Here is a 19,917-nt window from a genome sequence, read left to right on the forward strand (position 1 = left end):
TAACCTGGGTATCTCCTGTATATAATTATATATGTACAGCTGGTATAAGTTATACATCTCCTGTATATAGTGATATGGACCATGCTGGTATAACCTAGGTATCCTGTATATAATTATACAGCTGGTATATGTTTCTGGCCCTTCCCCCCCATCACGCTCTCGTAATTCTGCGGTTTGCTGCGTCTTTAAGAGCTGAGTTTTGTCCAAGATGCAGTAACGAGGGGGTTATATTGAGGAGGCTGCTGTGATGGAGGAACAGGCGGCGGCGCAGTAATTAGCAGCTTCTTCCTGTGGACCCAGAACATGTTCTACTGCAGTACTGGGGGCCATCTGCCGCTCCTCGTGTGTCTGCAGCACTCCAGACTCAGTCCCCGTTGTCTGGTGGGGCATGCTGGGAGTTAGAGATGCCAGAGGAAGGTGGGCACGGTGCCCCTTGTGGAGACCGTCGGTACCACATGCCCATACTTTATAATGAGACACCAAAGAACATCATAAACTACAAAAAAGTGTTTATTGTAAAAAGCAGATTATAACAACTAGGGTTTAATGAGGCGTCTGTAACATTAAATAACTTATATCAGTATCGCTCCTCCCATAAATAAATCTACGGCTCCTGGGCGGGTTTTTGTTTTAATTTTTTTATTTTTTTTTAAATTTGAATTTCTTAAACAATCAGGAGAATCAAAACACGATAAAAAATACCCACAATCGTCCTACGGGAACTAAGTAACCAAAGCAACACTTTATACAAAAATAGTTCAGCTAATCCCGTCAGCGACCCGCGGGGCGGCGCCTCCTACCGCGCCGCTCTGATAATAAACGCAAAAACTATATTCTCTCAAAGAAAACGAAAATAGATTTCTGAAAAAGGAAAAAAAAACAAACTTAATTTAAGTCACTTATATTCTACAGTTAAGACATTAGTTACAGTAGAACCGTTCAGGCCGCGGCCCGCGGGGTTAAACACCGAGACGCCGGAGGCATCTTATTGTACTGTTCACTGACTGATAACATGTAATGGGGGGGACGACCGTGTACAGACTGCGCAATAAGCTGTGGCCACAACCGCCATAAGTAATGCGCTGCTGGAGGACCCCGGCCCGCCCGGCGGCTCGCAGACACTGCGGCCGGCCGGCTGTTTAGGGGATCTACTTACAATCTAGTTTAGAGCTAAACTTCAGAAAAGAATTGCGCCAAGATTACCCCGACGAAAAGTCGCTCCTCTCAGGATGTGATCTATGGCGCCCGATGCGGGGAGGCGCTCCAGCGCAGTCCCTATAGCATCAGTCTGTCACAACGCATACAGCACAAGTCCTTTAATCCGGCATTTGATAATAGTCACAAGCTAATAGAATGCGGCGCCCCTAGAGGGCGATGGGCTCCGATTAACGCCAGATTAAAGGAATCAGTGATGCACCGCGCTGCCGTCGCCTCGTGTCGCACAGCTCCGCGGATGATGCGACGGCGGCCGCGGTGACTAAGGCACTGAGCTGGTACAATATGGAAACATTCACATCTACCTCATATATACAGAGTAGTCCGCAGCGCAGTCCGCAGTGTTATATCCAGTGTCAGGGACGTCATTAGGTTGTGGATCTCGCCACCAGAGCTTACAATCAGCAATAAATAAACTACCAGGGAAGCGGATGGAGGCCGTCACTCTTCTGGTCATGTGACCGTTTGGCCAACACATACCCAATATGCAATCTGCTTGTAGACCGGGAGATGTGGGGTTAACTCCTACATGATGGCGGTTACGAGTGGGAGGAGCTTATTTGGCAGTCCAGTCAGCCGGGGAGCGGCAGGACGTCTCTTCTAGCCAAGGTGGGTAACTAGTGACCAGAAGGAGCGCACGGATCCAGAACCGTTGACCGGTCCTCAGCGATGACATCATCGGTGGCACAACGCACGGAGGGGATATTCTGGCGCCGCCGCTCATCTGACTCATTGCGCGGCTCTACAACACATCACTTCCTGAGGATAAAGTCACAGAGGGAGGGGCGGCCACGAGACGAGGTGCCACAATGGCGGCGGTCTGTTATAGCGACCAGCATGTATAAATAAAGCGTCGCCCTCACGGCGCAAAACATTTTGCAATGATCAGGACCTAAACTGGCCTTGTTGCCATAGCAACTGATCACAGCACCGTGCCGGAAGTGAAAGCCAAGCGCTGGTTGCTGGGAGGCAGTTTCATTTCCTCACCCCTTGCAAAACCTCTGCTTGTTGTCAGTGAATAAGAGCTTCATTTCCAGGCGGCTCAGTGTTACCACCCTGTATTAGTGACTGTTGCATCTCGTGGGCTGCGGTGTCAGCGCTCGCTCTACTCCCGGGGTGTCGCACATGACGTTGTGATTTGCAGCGTCTGTGGGGACCTTCCTGTGGCGGAGGCAGGCTGGTCATGTGACCGATGGAGAGCGTTTCCTGGCGGTGCAGAACCAAATGCGGAGCCTGCTGCTTCGTCTCGTCGCAACAACCGCTCACAACGAGGGGTTAATCACTGGGCGCAGAACAGGTCACCGTGGTGTTTATCTCACGGCCGTGGACGGTACGACAGCTCTGACAGCGCACCCCTCCCCCAGAACAAAATGTCAGCTGCAGCGTCCTGGCGTCCAGCAACAAGGGGTTAATACAGGTTAAGTGCTAATTCTCACTACTGGAGAGCGGCGTTGTGGCGTCCCGCGGACGAGCGCCGACCGGACAATAAATAATTTGGGACCTCCGGCTCTCTGTAGAAATGTACTGTAGACAGGCTCCGCCCCCTCGTATCTGTACACAGGGCACCCGCAGCGGCTCAGTCTCTCTCCTCCATCGGATTGGTCGCGTTCACAGCTCGGTGACATGCATGGGGTAGTTGGCCGGGTGCGGAGGAGTAATATTCACGCTGATGCGTCTGATGTGGCAGCCGTGGCACAAGAGGTGGCCCTGCAGCGGGTAGCAGCGGTGGCCCTCCTCGTCGTTCAGCTGGAGGTGACAGTCCTGCACAGGAGAGACGTTATAACAATCAGATACGTAATATACTGCGGTCCCGACGATACGCCCTCGGACGCCATTCATGGCGCTCGCTTATGTTCACCGTATTCGCCAGTAAACGTATACAAAGTCCCGACTGCTCACACGGTATATACCGGCCCGACAATGGGACCTACGGGTGACGTACGGCGTAGGTTGGGCCTTTACCTCACCGCTAGTTGGCGCTGCGGCTGATTTAACCCTTCAGGACCAGAGTGTTCATTTTTTCGCGCACACCTTCCAAGAGCCGCAGTGTTTTAATTCTCCCATGGACCGCCGGTCAGCGACGGGTATCGTGCCGGCCACGGTGTATTATGTTACCATGTAGGCCACCGGAGGACGGATGGAAAAACGGTCAAAGAGGAAATCTACTCAACTGGCGAGCAAACTGCAGAAAGGCGCAAATTTTCCCCTAAAAGTAACAGAATGTTGTATCGTACCCCAACTGGCCCTTTAATAACTGACTGCTAAGTGCAGCGCGATTCAGGGTGTGTCGTAACCGCCTCCTGGCTCCGCCCACATCCCCCCTCCCTGCTGCATTCAGCTGTATTGGATTTTCGTACATTTCAGACATGACCAAAGATAATGGAGGCGCAAGGGGCGGGGCTTACCTCGCAGTGATAACACTCCACGTGGTAGTCTTTATCCATGGAAACCACTCGGATCGTTTCTTCCGACCCCTGGAGAAGAAGCAGCCAGGTGAAAAGACATCTGCCCTGCGAGTCCCACCCCAGTGTATATCATCACCCAGAAGGGGGCGGGGTTAAGCATATTCACAGGCCCCTCCCCCAGCACGCAGATCTCATTTCACAAAAGACCAAAAACACTTCCCAACTCTTGCCATCAGTGAACAGAAACATTCTTATTTACGCTCAGCAGCTGAAAATCCCCCCGACCGGCTGAGGGTATCCTGCCTGCACGATCCTCGGAGGACCCCAGACTGCTACAATGTATCAGTGCAGGGAAGAAGCAGCAAGACGATCGGGACGTGGGATGGTATCCATCAGAGGATCGGCTGCACCGACACACTGTAACAGCCTCCAGCCTCTAAGTGTAAGCAAGAATCTTCTTAGTCACTGACAGCAAGAAGAGATGCTGAAAACAGCAGAGAGGTTCCATCCATTCTAACGCTGGCTACATAACATCGTGTGGGCGTTACCTGCGCGGGGAGGATGGGCTGGCTGCACGAGGCACATTTAGGTGCAAAAACTCTGAAAACAAAGAAATAAGAAGCATTACAAAAGAATCAGCGAGACGAGCGGCAGAAACCGGATATGTACAACGCAGCATGAAGGGGGGGGGGGGCCGGCACACTGCGCCCCTCCACCCTCGCCCGTGGCGCTGGAGCTGCCCGTACGCCCCTCCACCCTCGCCCGTGGCGCTGCCCGTACGCCCCTCCACCCTCGCCCGTGGCGCTGCCCGTACGCCCCTCCACCCTCGCCCGTGGCGCTGCCCGTACGCCCCTCCACCCTCGCCCGTGGCGCTGCCCGTACGCCCCTCCACCCTCGACCGTGGCGCTGCCCGTACGCCCCTCCACCCTCGCCCGTGGCGCTGGAGCTGCCCGTACGCCCCTCCACCCTCGCCCGTGGCGCTGCCCGTACGCCCCTCCACCCTCGGCGCTGCAGCTGCCCGTACGCCCCTCCACCCTCGCCCGTGGCGCTGGAGCTGCCCGTACGCCCCTCCACCCTCGCCCGTGGCGCTGCCCGTACGCCCCTCCACCCTCGCCCGTGGCGCTGGAGCTGCCCGTACGCCCCTCCACCCTCGCCCGTGGCGCTGCCCGTACGCCCCTCCACCCTCGGCGCTGCAGCTGCCCGTACGCCCCTCCACCCTCGCCCGTGGCGCTGGAGCTGCCCGTACGCCCCTCCACCCTCGCCCGTGGCGCTGCCCGTACGCCCCTCCACCCTCGCCCGTGGCGCTGCCCGTACGCCCCTCCACCCTCGCCCGTGGCGCTGCCCGTACGCCCCTCCACCCTCGACCGTGGCGCTGCCCGTACGCCCCTCCACCCTCGACCGTGGCGCTGGAGCTGCCCGTACGCCCCTCCACCCTCGCCCGTGGCGCTGCCCGTACGCCCCTCCACCCTCGGCGCTGCAGCTGCCCGTACGCCCCTCCACCCTCGCCCGTGGCGCTGCAGCTGCCCGTACGCCCCTCCACCCTCGCCCGTGGCGCTGCAGCTGCCCGTACGCCCCTCCACCCTCGCCCGTGGCGCTGAAGCTGCCCGTACGCCCCTCCACCCTCGCCCGTGGCGCTGAAGCTGCCCGTACGCCCCTCCACCCTCGCCCATGGCGCTGAAGCTGCCGGTACGCCCCTCCACCCTCACACGTCGCGCTGAAGCTGCCCGTACGCCCCTCCTCCGTTTCTTACGTGTGATAATCTTTGACACAATAGATGTTGTTCTCCACGTCCACGGTGAAGGGCACGCCGTCCAGACACTCGTTGCACACCACGCAGCGGAAGCAGCCAGGATGGTACGACTTCCCCAGAGCTTGTAAAATCTGAAAAACACAAACCGATCAGCGGCCGCGCACAGGCGCTCCTCGTCTCCTCCGCTCAGCCACTGCAAGCAGCCGGCAGTCTGAAAACTGCTACAATAGGAACGTTCCGTGATTCGTGGAGCCCCCAACACAACAATGGAGGCCGCGCCAGCGACACGAGAAGTACGCCGACATGGGAGGGGGCGACTGATCTCACATTCCACTGCAGGACAAGTCCGCGCACATACGGCAAATACTTCACATGTGCCGGAGATGACGCAACAGCCAACATGTCGGATCACGCATCCCCAGCGGGGGAATCACCAGGAGGGAGGGAACGGCACCCAGCATGGCGGGCAGTCAGACATGAGCAAGATGGGAGATTGTGCGTTGCGCAGTTCCTGTATTCGCGGCGGCGATCGCACTCACCATCTCCATTATAAGGTGTCCGCACACAAAACACTTGTCGGCCGTCTGCTGGAAGCCGGAGTACTGCAACGATAAAGAAGAGCGTGCGGATCAGAGGCGCCATGTGATGTCACTGTAACCCAGAGGGATTGTCCAGCCCCTACTGTAGCTCCACCCCCTGCCGCTGATCAGACAGCAGAGGGCGCCGCTTCTGTGGGCAAAAACCTTCCCTTTAAATTATCAGAAGAAATTTCTGCAAATGTCTAATAGAATCTATGATGCAGTTTCTCACCATCCAAACCTCTCTGCTTGCTGTCAGTGAAAGGGGACATTTATATCTAAAGGGCGACCCAATACTTCTCACAGCTGAGCGTTTGTTACACTGTATCCCATCCACCTGCAGCCCCCGTTAGGTCGGTGACGGTATTGATACGCAGCGAGTTCAGATCTGCAACCTCTAGCAGCCGGAGACTACAAGTCCCAGGATGTCCTCACACATGGCTGTGGCGCTGCAGGCCCCCAGGGACCCCCATAATGTCAGGATCTCGCACACATGATGAGTCAGACGGCAGGGGTTATAATATTTCATCCCCCCCCAGTCATAATAACCACACGTTATAACAACACAGGAGTCCTGGGAACAAAAGCCTCATTATACAGACCACGTGATCGGCACCGAGGAAGAGCCGGCCACAGCCCCCCCCCCCCCCCCCCCCCCATGCAGGCCTTTGTGGTGATGTCACTTTCAGCAGAGATTGGTCGCCATGATCAGGTGATGTCATCACACAACATTCCAGCGCTCGAAGCTCAGAGTATATTACCACATAACTCCGCCCCCCGGTAACGGCCACCATTATAACGAGACCGCAGCAGCGGCAGAACCTACCAGAAAGTCTTCTTCGCAGTAAACTTTCCCGTTGACGTTGTAAAATGCCTTCCCGCGTAATCTTCTCCCTGCCGGAAAGAGAAAGCAAGATGGTGACAATGTCAGGAGCCCCCCTACATGATCTACGAGGACCCCCCTCCAAATGATCAACGAGGACAAGCCCCCCCTACACAATCTACAAAGACCGCCCCCCCGATATTATATGTACGAGCCCCATGGCTATTGTCAGCTAATGGCCCCCCTTCCCACATGTTATTACTAAGATGTCAACAACCAGGAGCGGCCGTGTCTCCGGCCAGATTATCAGATGCTGAACGGCTGGACATCATGAAACAGCAGAACCACCAAGTAAACCATGGCCGCCCAACACTGAAAATAAGTCTCATCTGTGCGCACAGGAAGAAAAACGTACAGACGTGTGATTACGCACGACGCCATCGCCAGGTTAATAGAAGTCACATGACTGGCGGCATCACATGTTCCGTGGACGGAGAGAGTCCGCAGCCACCCTCCCTCCTGCAGCGGCACACGTGGAGTTAATGCGGCGCAGCAGGCTGGTATGTTAGTCAGCGTGTGACTCAGCGCCGTTACCTTCTCCCCGCCGGGATGAATGAAGCCTTTATACTGTGAGCCGCCGTCACGGTCAGACTTCACACAGGAGCGACCCGGACCCGGCTGGTGCCCCCCAAGTCCTACCCTCGACACCCAAGTCACATGACCAATCTGATATTAGTGTGCGGAGGAGCAGAAAACATGACCAACCAGCAGACGCGGGTAGCCGCTCTACTGCTCCCTGTCATCAGCCACTGCAGTCTGGGAAGAAGAGGTCTATAGGATAGCGGGACACAATCCACTGCTCCCTGTTATCAGCCACATCACAAAGTAGGTTTGGGTCAACTGAATTTGCTAGCGCCTCAGTGATGTCATCACAATGGCCGCCTGTGTCCAGGAGACTGACAGCTGACACCCACAAGAGGCGCAATCAGCGCTCACACTGATCGCAGCGGTAAGCCTTTAAATGCCGGTCAATTCTGACAGCAGCATTTAAACACCCTGATTGTTCAGGGGCCCCAAAGAGGCCCCCAGAATTCATGAGGGTCTGTTAAGTTTCCATGGCAGCCTGGAACCTTCTGAGCCCCCAGGGCTTCCATCGCCTGTAGCACGGATTGATGTGCTGCCTGTCAGAACACAATATAATGCAAGATTACCCTATGAGCGCTCAACCAATCCCCCGCGGGACCCGAAACCAGAAACAAGGTAAAGGAAGGGTTATTAAATATTAGAGAAAATGAAAAGGTAGAAGTTTTTAAAAAAACTTTTCCAATATTTATAAGAAAATCAAAATGATCCGTAAAAGTCGGCTCTACCAAAGTAACGCCTTATGTATCCAAAAGGGGGAAGGTCCGAGAGAAAAACACAAAAACACCAGAAATCGCACTTCTTTACGCTCCCTATTTTCAAGAAAAAAAATTAATAAAAAGCAACCAGTAAGGCCGCCGGCACACGGGCGGAAAATCTGCAGCAGGATTTCTCACAGAATTACCTACCGCCCCCGGACGCCGGCATAGGATTGCATTGCAAAACCCAATCCCAGGCAGACGGGCGCGATTTGTCCGCGCGAAAATACACGCAGAAAACAAATCACCGCATGTTCTATGAAATGTCTCATCAAAGAGCCGGAGCCGCGGGAGGGGTGGGCGCCGCACTGCTCCCTGCAGGGGCTCGCAGCGGGATCTGACCCGGCCGTCTGCAGGCGGCCCAAGTCGTATGAACTCCTACAGCAGGCACGTCCTCGCACGGCTATGGCGGCAGAAAATAGATCTTTGGGGAAAAATGTATATATTTTTTAATAGTAGAGCAAAAAGAGGAGAACGTTGCTGCAGTGTGCGCCCCATAAAAACAAGACCCCCCCTCCTCAAAGATGGTGGCATTGTGGTTTTCCATTCCCGGATCGCGATGGATTTCTGGACCCCCGGGCCGCGTCATTAAGGGGTTAAGATTTGCTGTCAGCGAATATTTTTGTTCACATCAGAAGCTGAAAAAAGAGAGAATCCGTGGGGACAGAACGGCGGCGGGTGGGAGGAGTCATCCGTCGCCAGTAACTGGGTCAGCGGTCCGCTGGGGGTAACGATTGCCTCAGATCATGGAGAAGGAAGGACGAGCGGGCAGAGCGACGCATCAACACCGCAGAGTCCTCCCCGTATATCCTATTTACAAGAATAGCGCAGATCAGACCGCAGCCGCGGACACGCCATGTAACCAACGACTGCGCCGCCATATTCCCCACACACTTTATGAAGTAAGAGTTGCCACAATAAGACAAAATGGCGCAAAGTAACGTAAGCGCAGAACGGCCGCGGGGTCAGTCTTATGTACACGCTAAGACGTAAAGGGGAGGAGCTTATGTGGAGGCCCCGGGTACGGCGGGACTATGTTGTAGGCCGCTCATCCCAGCGTCACCCGCACGGACGATGGCGGCTCTCACGAAGGACACATTTTTGTCTCTGGCAAACTTCACGTTTCACCCTTTGACTCCGAAGTTTACACAATATCCTGTCCCACAGCGCAAAAATAGCTGCGCCCCTCCCCCGAGCTCCATGCTTCCTGCCAAAGCCATGACCCCGGCCGAGAGGGCGACCAAAATACATCCCAACTCAAAAACACCAACATACAGAATGCCGCCAGACCATGTGACCTATGGACGCGGGAGACGCTGCCAATCAGCGGGATCCGTCCGCAACATTCCCCAAACACCTGCGCCCCAGAATGTACCCGCAGGGCGAGGAGGGAACGGACCGCGGTCCGCCCGAGCCTCGCAAAACCTTCTGCAACCTCCTAATTTCTGAATATTCCCATTCACTGACAGCAAGCATAGATCCTGAAGACAAGCCTTATATACACCCTTATACATTACTCAGAAGCCTTTTACCTGCTCCCGCCCTCCAGCTAAACCCCGCCCCCAGTTAAGCCCCGCCCACTCAAACCACCAAGTGCGGCGGAGAATCAAAATAAGTTGCAGATTGTTATGCAAGAAAGGCGTTCGCCAAGACGTGCGCCGGAGTTCGTTAGGGAGCTGCAGGGTGACCCGGCTTCACCTGAGACCCCCGAGGGGGCGGGACTTACCACACGAGCAGCAGGTGAAGCAGTTGGTGTGGAACAGGTTGCCCATGGCTTGGCACGCCTGGCTCGCCCCGTAGACGCCCTTTCCACATTTGATACAAATACCTGGGGGGAAAAAAAGGTGAAATCATCAAAGACTGCAAACATGGCGGACACACGGGGGAGGGGAGACGTCACACGGGGGACATCCACACTATACGAGCCTGGATGATTATATATGTATTACGTGCCGCCTCCAGAGCTGCAGACAACATCATCCTGTTACATCGCGGCTTCCACTCCAGTCACCTCCAGAGCTGCACTCACCGTTCTGCTGGTTTGCTATCCGCAGTGCATTGTGGGAGTTCCAGCTATAATTTCACTGTGCAGTCACATGACCAAGTGGGAGGCGGGGCCACACCTGTCCACATGACCGCTTTGCTGCAGGTCTGGATGCAACTGGAGAAAAGCAAGAACTAAAAACGCAAAAAGCCTGACAATATACAGAAAGGATTGGCGCAGCCCTGCCGCACATCAGCCCCCATTACTGACCCCTCCCACGCCAGAAGGGGTTAATCACTAACCAAGTCCTCGACCTGCTGGCAGCGGTCACCTGCTGAGGTCGCTCCCCCCCCCCCCCCCCATACTATGACGTCATCAGGACTGAAGACCCAGTGAAGACGTCGCGGCGACAGATATGCATTTGCTTGTCTTGGAATGCGATTATGGAAAAATGTGGGCGGCGACCAGCGGCAGAGCGAGCGGCTCGGGAAAATATTTTTGAAAACCAAACATTAACCTTTTGAGCGGCCGTCCCCGTATATCACAAGCCGCCATGTCTGCGTCCGCGCTGCAGAAAGAGGCGGAGCCAGGCTTCCCACCGCACGAACGCTCTCAGCGACGGTCGAGGATACAAAGGGAAGCCCCATCGAAAGTAACTGGACCACCGAGTCCAACATCTGGGAACCCCAAAGGAACCTGCGTTCAATATCTCTGCAGCACCTCCACAGGGCAAGTGAGGTATTACACGGATCACAGGCAGCGCGGCGGGGACACAAATACGGAAAGGTATCATCACAGCGCAGATACGAGAAAACGTAAAGGTTACCAGTCAAATTCCGTCACCAGCGGGGAGTCGCTCACAACCGTCCCCCAAGTCTCCATCTTGGCTGGCAGCGGGGGTTAACGTGCTGCGGGCAGAGGATAGCGGGCGCTCGATCGCCGCGCTCGCAGGAATGTCTGCAGTAACTTGGCAGGAAGCAGTCGCTGGATGTACGCAGCACACAGTCATACTTCCGGAGAGCGCGAGGCGATGCTCAGCGCTGTGTCAGCGGAACGGCTTCCGGCACAGACCGGGGGGGGCTACCAGCACAACAGCAGTCCCATGTAAATACAGCCCAGACTTTGTACTTCATTGTGTCTCCACTTTCAAGAGCTCTGCTTGCTGTGGGCGACTGGGAGAATGCTTGCTTACATCCAGAGGCTGGAATCCCATCCTGACCCAATGCATCTCACAGCTGGGGGTTTGTTACAATGTATCAGGACAGGAAAGGATGGTGCCGCTTCCCTCACAGAAGACTGTCCGCAATGTGACAGACTACGAACATTGACAGCAAGCAGAGGTCTTGAACACGAAAAACTGAAACAAAGTTTCCAGCCTCGGACTTCCTGCGTTTCTTATACTCACATATATATTTATACACATTAAAAACACGCGTGTGACGACCACAAAGGGCTTTCAGCGCCGCGTGACGCGTCCTACACGGCGTGTGATGTGTAGCACCAAATCTGCATTGTGGTATGTACGCGAGTGTAAAAACCGCAGCCAGTCCTAATTTCCCCGTATTATAGACCAAAACAAGCCAATGAAGTAAATGGGATTACGCCAATATGCAGCGAATTCGCGCGATAAACGTGTTTTTGCAGTGGGCGGGGCCTGCATGCGGGTTTTTCTTGCATGGGTAAATATCAATCGATTACGTGCGCGAAAACACGCCGCAAGAATCAAGACGGTATTCATGGAGTGAAGCTGAACGCCCGTGCGAACACGAAACATCTGAGGGGGCAGGCAGAGCGAGCCGCGGCGGACACGGCGGACGTCTGCATGTTGGTTCAGGCATCGGCGTAACGACCGCCTTCTGCAGTATAAGTGAGGCTTTGTGGCTCCGCAATGACAGCCTGCAGAGTAACATCCACATCCGGCCACGGAGGGCGCTGAGAGGGCATGCTGAGACTTGTAGTTCCACAATGGTGAGGATCTCTCATCACACAGGAAGGGTCTCGGACCCCCTCCCCAAGAGCGTCCGCATCCTTGTGACAAGTTCTGAGAATTCTTGGTGTCCGTGCCGCAGGAGCGAAAAGAAAGACGCCGCGGTGAGCGCAGACGCCGCTACACAAGACACGTGGGTGCTGATGGGTCACATGACAAAGATGGACACCATCATTTACTGACCCCCATCGTGCGGCCCACTGTGAAGCCGCACTCATGCTGCGCCAAACATGCATCAAGCTCCAGAAGTACCAATGGCGCACTGCGTCGTTATAAGCCCTCCGCCATCTTACTGGACGCACTTTGTCGCCACATTCACCGTTTGCTGCACCTAAAACCGCCAACGTACATCGTATACAAATTGCGCCACATTTGCTGATGTCAGACCGCTGAAAGCAAGCGAAGAAAACGCCATTAACCCCGTATAGCGAGCCACGCTGCCAGACTGGGCCTCTATTCTTCACCATCTGCTTGCTGTCAGTGAACTAAACCTTTGTTTACAGCCAGAGGATGGAAAGCAGTGCTGACTGATGGGGTTGGTTACAATGTAGCAGTGCAGACCTGATCCCCCTCCTGTCCGGATAGTAACAATGTATCAGTCTGGAGTCACAGAGGATTGTGCAAACACTGTAACAAACCCCCAGCCCCTGGATGTAAACACTGACAGCAAGCAGAGATCTTGAGCAATCAAAGAAGCCCATTCCACAGTTCCAGCAACTCCATTCTGAGCCTCACAGGGAGGACCTAGGGACTCGCACCTGGGGGGCGCCGTCCCCATGGAGGGAGGAGAACCATCCGGCAAGCAGGGGTTAATGCGGTGGCCACGGCGGCTGGAATGCGCTCACTGAGGTTTTCGCTGGAATCTTTGTGTTTGCCTCCAGCCTGGCTGAACACGCTCTTTGTACTGAGCGCGCTCAATCCCCCCACTGCAGACAGACCGGCCCCCCGACCTCAGCCAGGAAATACCCACTGCCCCCCAAAACAAGCAGACGAGCCCCCCAACTAATACTGGGATCACAAAGGAAACAGCTCAGCGGGGCCTCCCTCTCCTGTAGAGTGTAAGCTCTTCTGCTCAGCAAGGGACCCCCAATAATTACCTCGATCAAGAGGCCCCTAGATGCTGGGGGGAGGGGCAGAAACATGACAGGTAGGTACAGGTCACTACCAAGCAGAGCCGTCCCCGAACGCCTGCAGCACCTGAGCTCTGCTACATCTGACACTGCGCTTATAGAAGAGCGTCAGCTCCCGTGGTCAGGAACACTACAGGCGATCACACACACGGACGACGAGGCGGCGAGCGCTCAGACCGCGCAAAGCACTGCAAAGGCCACAAATTGCGCAAAGATCCACAACCAACAATGGAATCAGAGGTCACGACAGAAATAAAGCCGGCACATGAGGGGTTACACGCTCCGTCCACACACACCTGGGGGTCCCCAGACGCTCCTGTCCGCGCACACGGTGGTCTCATCCCACTCTGTACAGAGGTATACGCACAAGATCATCCGTGGACATGGCAGCCGCCGATCCCTCTGTCCACGCACACATTGGTCGCTGAACGCTGCGTACTCGTCTACATGCTGCCACGGTCCCCGGACGTCCCATCCACGCGCGCGCGCGTCCCCCGCGGCGACTCAACCACGGCGGCCCCCCATGTTCTCTCCACATGGCCATCATTTTACATTCCATAAACACTCTGCGCTCCGTCCGCGTGCACTCATTGCCCCCTGTGATGACTTCGTGAAATGCGCCGCTCCGTCCGCTCATGCTCGCCGGTCCCCCGCTCCGTCCGCTCACACGCGCCGCCCCCCCCCATCGCCGCTCCGTCCACTCGTGCTAGCCGGTTCCCCCGCTCACACGCGCCGGTCCCCCGCGCCGCTCTGTCCGGTCGCCGGTCCCCCGCACACACTCGGCTCCTCTGTCCGCTCGCCCGTCCCCCGCGCCGTCCGCTCACGCTCGCCGGTCCCCCGCTCCGTCCGCTCACGCTCACCGGTCCCCCGCTCCGTCCGCTCACGCTCGCCGGTCCCCCGCTCCGTCCGCTCACGCTCGCCGGTCCCCCGCGCCGCTCCGTCCGCTCACGCTCGCCGGTCCCCCGCGCCGCTCCGTCCGCTCACGCTCGCCGGTCCCCCGCGCCGCTCCGTCCGCTCACGCTCGCCGGTCCCCCGCGCCGCTCCGTCCGCTCACGCTCGCCGGTCCCCCGCGCCGCTCGCCGGTCCCCCTCCGTCCGCTCACGCTCGCCGGCCCCCCGCACGCACTCGGCTCCTCTGTCCGCTCGCCGGCCCCCCGCACGCACTCGGCTCCTCTGTCCGCTCGCCGGCCCCCCGCACGCACTCGGCTCCTCTGTCCGCTCGCCGGCCCCCCGCACGCACTCGGCTCCTCTGTCCGCTCGCCCGTCCCCCGCGCCGCTCCGTCCGCTCACGCTCGCCGGTCCCTCGCACACACTCGGCTCCTCTGTCCGCTCGCCCGTCCCCCGCGCCGCTCCGTCCGCTCACGCTCGCCGGTCCCCCGCGCCGCTCCGTCCGCTCACGCTCGCCGCTCCTCGGTCCCCCTCCGTCCGCTCACGCTCGCCGGCCCCCCGCACGCACTCGGCTCCTCTGTCCGCTCGCCGGCCCCCCGCACGCACTCGGCTCCTCTGTCCGCTCGCCGGCCCCCCGCACGCACTCGGCTCCTCTGTCCGCTCGCCGGCCCCCCGCACGCACTCGGCTCCTCTGTCCGCTCGCCCGTCCCCCGCGCCGCTCCGTCCGCTCACGCTCGCCGGTCCCTCGCACACACTCGGCTCCTCTGTCCGCTCGCCCGTCCCCCGCGCCGCTCCGTCCGCTCACGCTCGCCGCTCCCCCGCACCGTCCGCTCACGCTCGCCGCTCCCCCGCACCGTCCGCTCACGCTCGCCGCTCCCCCGCACCGTCCGCTCACGCTCGCCGCTCCCCCGCACCGCTCCGTTTGCTCACGCTCGCCGCTCCTCTGTCCGCTCGCCGGTCCCCCTCCATCCGCTCACGCTCGCCCGCGCCGCTCGGTCCTCTTACGCTCGCCCGCGCCGCTCGGTCCTCTTACGCTCGCCCGCGCCGCTCGCCCCTCTTACGCTCGCCCGCGCCGCTCGCCCCTCTTACGCTCGCCCGCGCCGCTCGCCCCTCTTACGCTCGCCCGCGCCGCTCGCCCCTCTTACGCTCGCCCGCGCCGCTCGCCCCTCTTACGCTCGCCCGCGCCGCTCGCCCCTCTTACCGAAGTACTCCTTCTTCATGTGCATCTCCAGCTCCTTCTCCAGCTCCAGGGTCAGCGCCTCCAGCCTCCTCTCCGCCTGGCTCGGGCCGCTCTCCTTGGACGGCGTCACCTGGTAGGGCAGCTTGAAGCGGTGCAGGGTGGCCGAGCCCTTGGCGGAGCTGTAGCCGTACGAGGCGGCGGCGGGCTCGGCGCTGAGCTGCTCGTGCCGCGGCGGGGAGTGGGCGAGCAGCCTGTAGTGACCGGCGGCCTCCCCGACTTCCTGCGGCGGAGCCTCTTCCTGCAGCCCCGGCCCAAGCATGGAGGAGCGGGGGGAGGGCCCCGGCAGCTCGGGGAAGGCGCCCATGGACCCGCGGGAGCTCCGGGAGCTGCGGGAACTGTGGCTGGAGATGCTGGAGCGCGGGCTGACCAGGGTGGCGGCGCGGCCGTCCTGCAGGCACAGGCTGGAGCGGGGGCTGAGGATGGCGCTGGCCGCCCCGCCGCCGTCCGCCTCGGCGCCGTTGCCGGTGGAGTAGCTGGAGCGCGGGCTGACGTGCCGCTGGTCGTAGCCCATGCTGATGCCGCTGGTGCGGTTGCTGCTCGGCTTGGAGCCGCAGTCCTGGAGGCTGGCCCGCGGGCTCGAGTGCTTGCTGGTGTCGCTGGCCGTGCTGGCGTAGCTGGAGCGGGGGCTCAGCGTCTCGTACTGGCCCAGGCTGGAGCGCGGGCTCGGCAGCAGCACCAGGCTGGAGCGGGGGCTGGAGAGCGGCGCCGTGCTGGAGCGGGGGCTGCTGCCGATGCCCCCCGGCCGCCCCGAGTAGCAGGGCAGCGCCACCTCCGCCTCCTGGCGGCTGAGGGGCTGCGCGGGGTAGGTCTTGTAGGGGTCGGAGGGGCAGTGGGGCAGGTAGTGCAGGAGGGCCCCGCCGCCAGTGCCGCCGTTCAGCCTCCGGGGCCGGCTCTCCTCCAGGCACAGCTCCTCCATCAACCGGCCCACGTCCTCCTCCATATACTGCTCCATGCTGCTGCGGGGGCCCCCGGCGGAGCGGACACTGCTGCGGCTGCTGGCCGGGGGAGAAGCTTCATCCCAGCCCGGGCTGCGCGGCTCGGGGCTCCGGGGGCGGCTGGGGCCCCGCCGGGCGGAGGGGAGGGCGGCGGAGCGGGCGGACTCTTTTACTGCTGCCGCCGCCGCTTCTCGCCTCTGTGTCTTCTGCTCCGGAGAAGGAATGCGCGGAGGGAGACGGCGGTGGTGGGGCCGCCAGGAATGTGCTGCGGCTGGATCACTGCGCTCCGTGCGAGGACCGGCAAACTAGTGTACCCCCATATAGTACAGTGTATACCCTACATACTACATGTCCCCCCATTCAGTATATCCCCCATATACTACAGTGTACCCCCATATACAACAGTGTACCCCCATATAGTACAGTGTATACCCTACATACTACATGTCCTCCCCATTCAGTATATCCCCCATATACAACAGTTTACCCCCATATAGTACAGTGTATACCCTACATACTACATGTCCCCCCATTCAGTATACCCCCATATACAACAATGTACCCCCATATAGTACAGTGTATACCCTACATACATGTCCCCCCATTCAGTATACCCCCATATACAACAGTGTACCCCCATATAGTACAGTGTATACCCTACATACTACATGTCCCCCATTCAGTATACCCCCATATACAACAGTGTACCCCCATATAGTACAGTGTATACCCTACATACTACATGTCCCCCATTCAGTATATCCTCATATACAACAGTGTACCCCCATATCGTACAGTGTATACCCTACATACTACATGTCCCCCATTCAGTATACCCCCATATACAACAGTGTACCCCCATATAGTACAGTGTATACCCTACATACAACATGTCCCCCCATTCAGTATACCCCCATATACTACAGTGTACCCCCATATACTACAGTGTATACCCTACATACTACATGCCCCCCCATTCAGTATACCCCCATATACAACAGTGTACCCCCATATCGTACAGTGTATACCCTACATACAACATGTCCCCCCATTCAGTATACCCCCATATACTACAGTATACCCCCATATAGTACAGTGTATATATACTACATGCCCCCCCATTCAGTATACCCCCATATACAACAGTGTACCCCCATATAGTACAGTGTATACCCTACATACATGTCCCCCCATTCAGTATACCCCCATATACAACAGTGTACCCCCATATAGTACAGTGTATACCCTACATACATGTCCCCCTATTCACTATACCCCCATATACTACAGTGTACCCCCATATACTACAGTGTATACCCTACATACTACATGCCCCCCCCCCATTCAGTATACCCCCATATACAACAGTGTACCCCCATATGGTACAGTGTATACCCTACATACTACATGCCCCCCATTCAGTATACCCCCATATACAACAGTGTACCCCTATGTCATACAGATGCCATATACTACAGTATACCCCCATATAGTACAGTGTATATATACTACATGTCCCCCCATTCAGTATACCCCCATATACTACAGTGTACCCCCATATAGTACAGTGTATACCCTACATACTACATGTCCCCCCATTCAGTATACCCCCATATACTACAGTGTACCCCCATATAGTACAGTGTATACCCTACATACATGTCCCCCCATTCAGTATACCCCCATATACAACAGTGTACCCCCATATAGTACAGTGTATACCCTACATACGACATGTCCCCCCATTCAGTATACCCCCATATACAACAGTGTTCCCCTATATACAACAGTGTTCCCCTATGTCATATAGATGCCATATACTACAGTATACCCCCATATAGTACAGTGTATACGCTACATACATACTACATGTCCCATCCATTCAGTATAACCCCCATATACTAAAGTGTACCCCCATATAGTACAGTGTACCCCCATATAGTACAGTGTATACCCTACATACTATATGTCCTCCCATTCAGTATACCCCCATATACAACAGTGTACCCCCATATAGTACAGTGTATACCCTACATACTACATGTCCCCCCATTCAGTATAACCCCATATACAACAGTGTTCCCCCATATAATACAGTGTACCCCTATGTCATATAGATGCCATATACTACAGTATACCCCCATATACTACGGTGTACCCCCATATAGTACAGTGTATACGCTACATACATACTACATGTCTCATCCATTCAGTATAACCCCCATATACTAGTGTACCCCCATATAGTACAGTGTATACCCTACATACTACATGTCCCTCCACTCAATATAACCCCATATACAACAGTGTACCCCTTTGTCATATACATGCCATATACTACAGTATACCCCCATATACTACAGTGTACCCCCATATAGTACAGTGTATACGCTACATACATGCTACATGTCCCATCCATTCAGTATAACCCCCATATACTACAGTGTACCCCTATATATTACAGTGTATACCCTACATACTACATGTCCCATCCATTCAGTATACCCCCATATACTACAGTATATTCCCATATACAACAGTGTACCCCTATGCCATACAGATACCATATGCTACAATGTACCCCGATATACTTCAGTATATACCCCATATGCAACAGCGTACCCCATGTAGTACAGTACACCCCCCATATACTACAGTGTACCCCCATATAGTACAGTGTATTCCCTACATAGATGTCCCCCCATTCAGTATATCCCCCATATACTACATTGTACCCCCATATACTACATTGTACCCCCATACACTACAGTTCAACCTATATATTCTATAGTACAGATCCCATATACAACAGTGTTCTCCCATATAGTACAGTACAGTCTCCATATACTACAATATAAACCACATATTCTACAGTGTATCCCCATATACTACAGTAGCGACCCTACATACTACAATGTACCCCCATATAATACAGTACAGTCTCTATTTACTACAGTACAGACCCCCATACACTGCAGTGTACCCCCATATAGTAGTGTATACCCTACATATTACATGTCCTCCCCATTCAATATACCCCCCATATACTACAGTGTACTCACATATGGTACAGTGTATACCCTACATACTACATGTCCTCCCCATTCAGTATATCCCCCATATACTACAGTGTACCCCCATATAGTACAGTGTATACCCTACATACTACATGTCCTCCCCATTCAGTATATCCCCCATATACTACTGTGTACCCCCATATAGTACAGTGTATACCCTACATATTACATGTCCTCCCCATTCAGTATATCCCCCATATACTACAGTGTACCCCCATATAGTACAGTGTATTCCCTACATACTACATGTCCTCCCCATTCAGTATACCCCCCATATACTACAGTGTACCCACATATGGTACAGTGTATACCTTACATACTACATGTCCTCCCCATTCAGTATATCTCCCATATACCACAGTGTACCCCCATATAGTACAGTGTATACCCTACATACTACATGTCCTCCTCATTCAGTATATCCCCCATATACTACTGTGTACCCCTATGTCATACAGATACCATATACTACAGTGTACCCCCATATACTTCAGTATATACGCCAT

At 56.1% G+C, this 19,917-nt stretch overlaps 1 protein-coding gene across 2 annotated transcripts; it reads right to left on the minus strand.

Annotated features, from left to right (window-relative positions):
- Window positions 1-492: 492 nt before the first annotated feature.
- LOC136582028 (Wilms tumor protein 1-interacting protein homolog) lies at window positions 493-16,556 on the minus strand. Of its 2 annotated transcripts, none has more exons than XM_066582766.1 (8): window positions 15,361-16,556; window positions 9,898-9,999; window positions 6,775-6,842; window positions 5,910-5,972; window positions 5,371-5,501; window positions 4,169-4,220; window positions 3,621-3,689; window positions 493-2,976 (listed from the first exon to the last, which is right to left on the minus strand). In XM_066582766.1, exons 1-8 carry the CDS (start codon window positions 16,349-16,351, stop codon window positions 2,824-2,826), a joined length of 1,629 nt encoding a protein of 542 aa, XP_066438863.1. In that variant the 5' UTR covers window positions 16,352-16,556; the 3' UTR covers window positions 493-2,823. The 2 variants fall into 2 exon arrangements, with proteins under 2 accessions (XP_066438863.1, XP_066438864.1); XM_066582767.1 differs by lacking the exon at window positions 15,361-16,556 and adding an exon at window positions 13,569-13,831.
- Between the last annotated feature and the right edge of the window lie 3,361 nt (window positions 16,557-19,917).

The sequence above is a fragment of the Eleutherodactylus coqui genome, chromosome 11 (genome assembly GCF_035609145.1).
Source record: "Eleutherodactylus coqui strain aEleCoq1 chromosome 11, aEleCoq1.hap1, whole genome shotgun sequence".
Classification (NCBI taxonomy): Eukaryota; Metazoa; Chordata; class Amphibia; order Anura; family Eleutherodactylidae; genus Eleutherodactylus; species Eleutherodactylus coqui.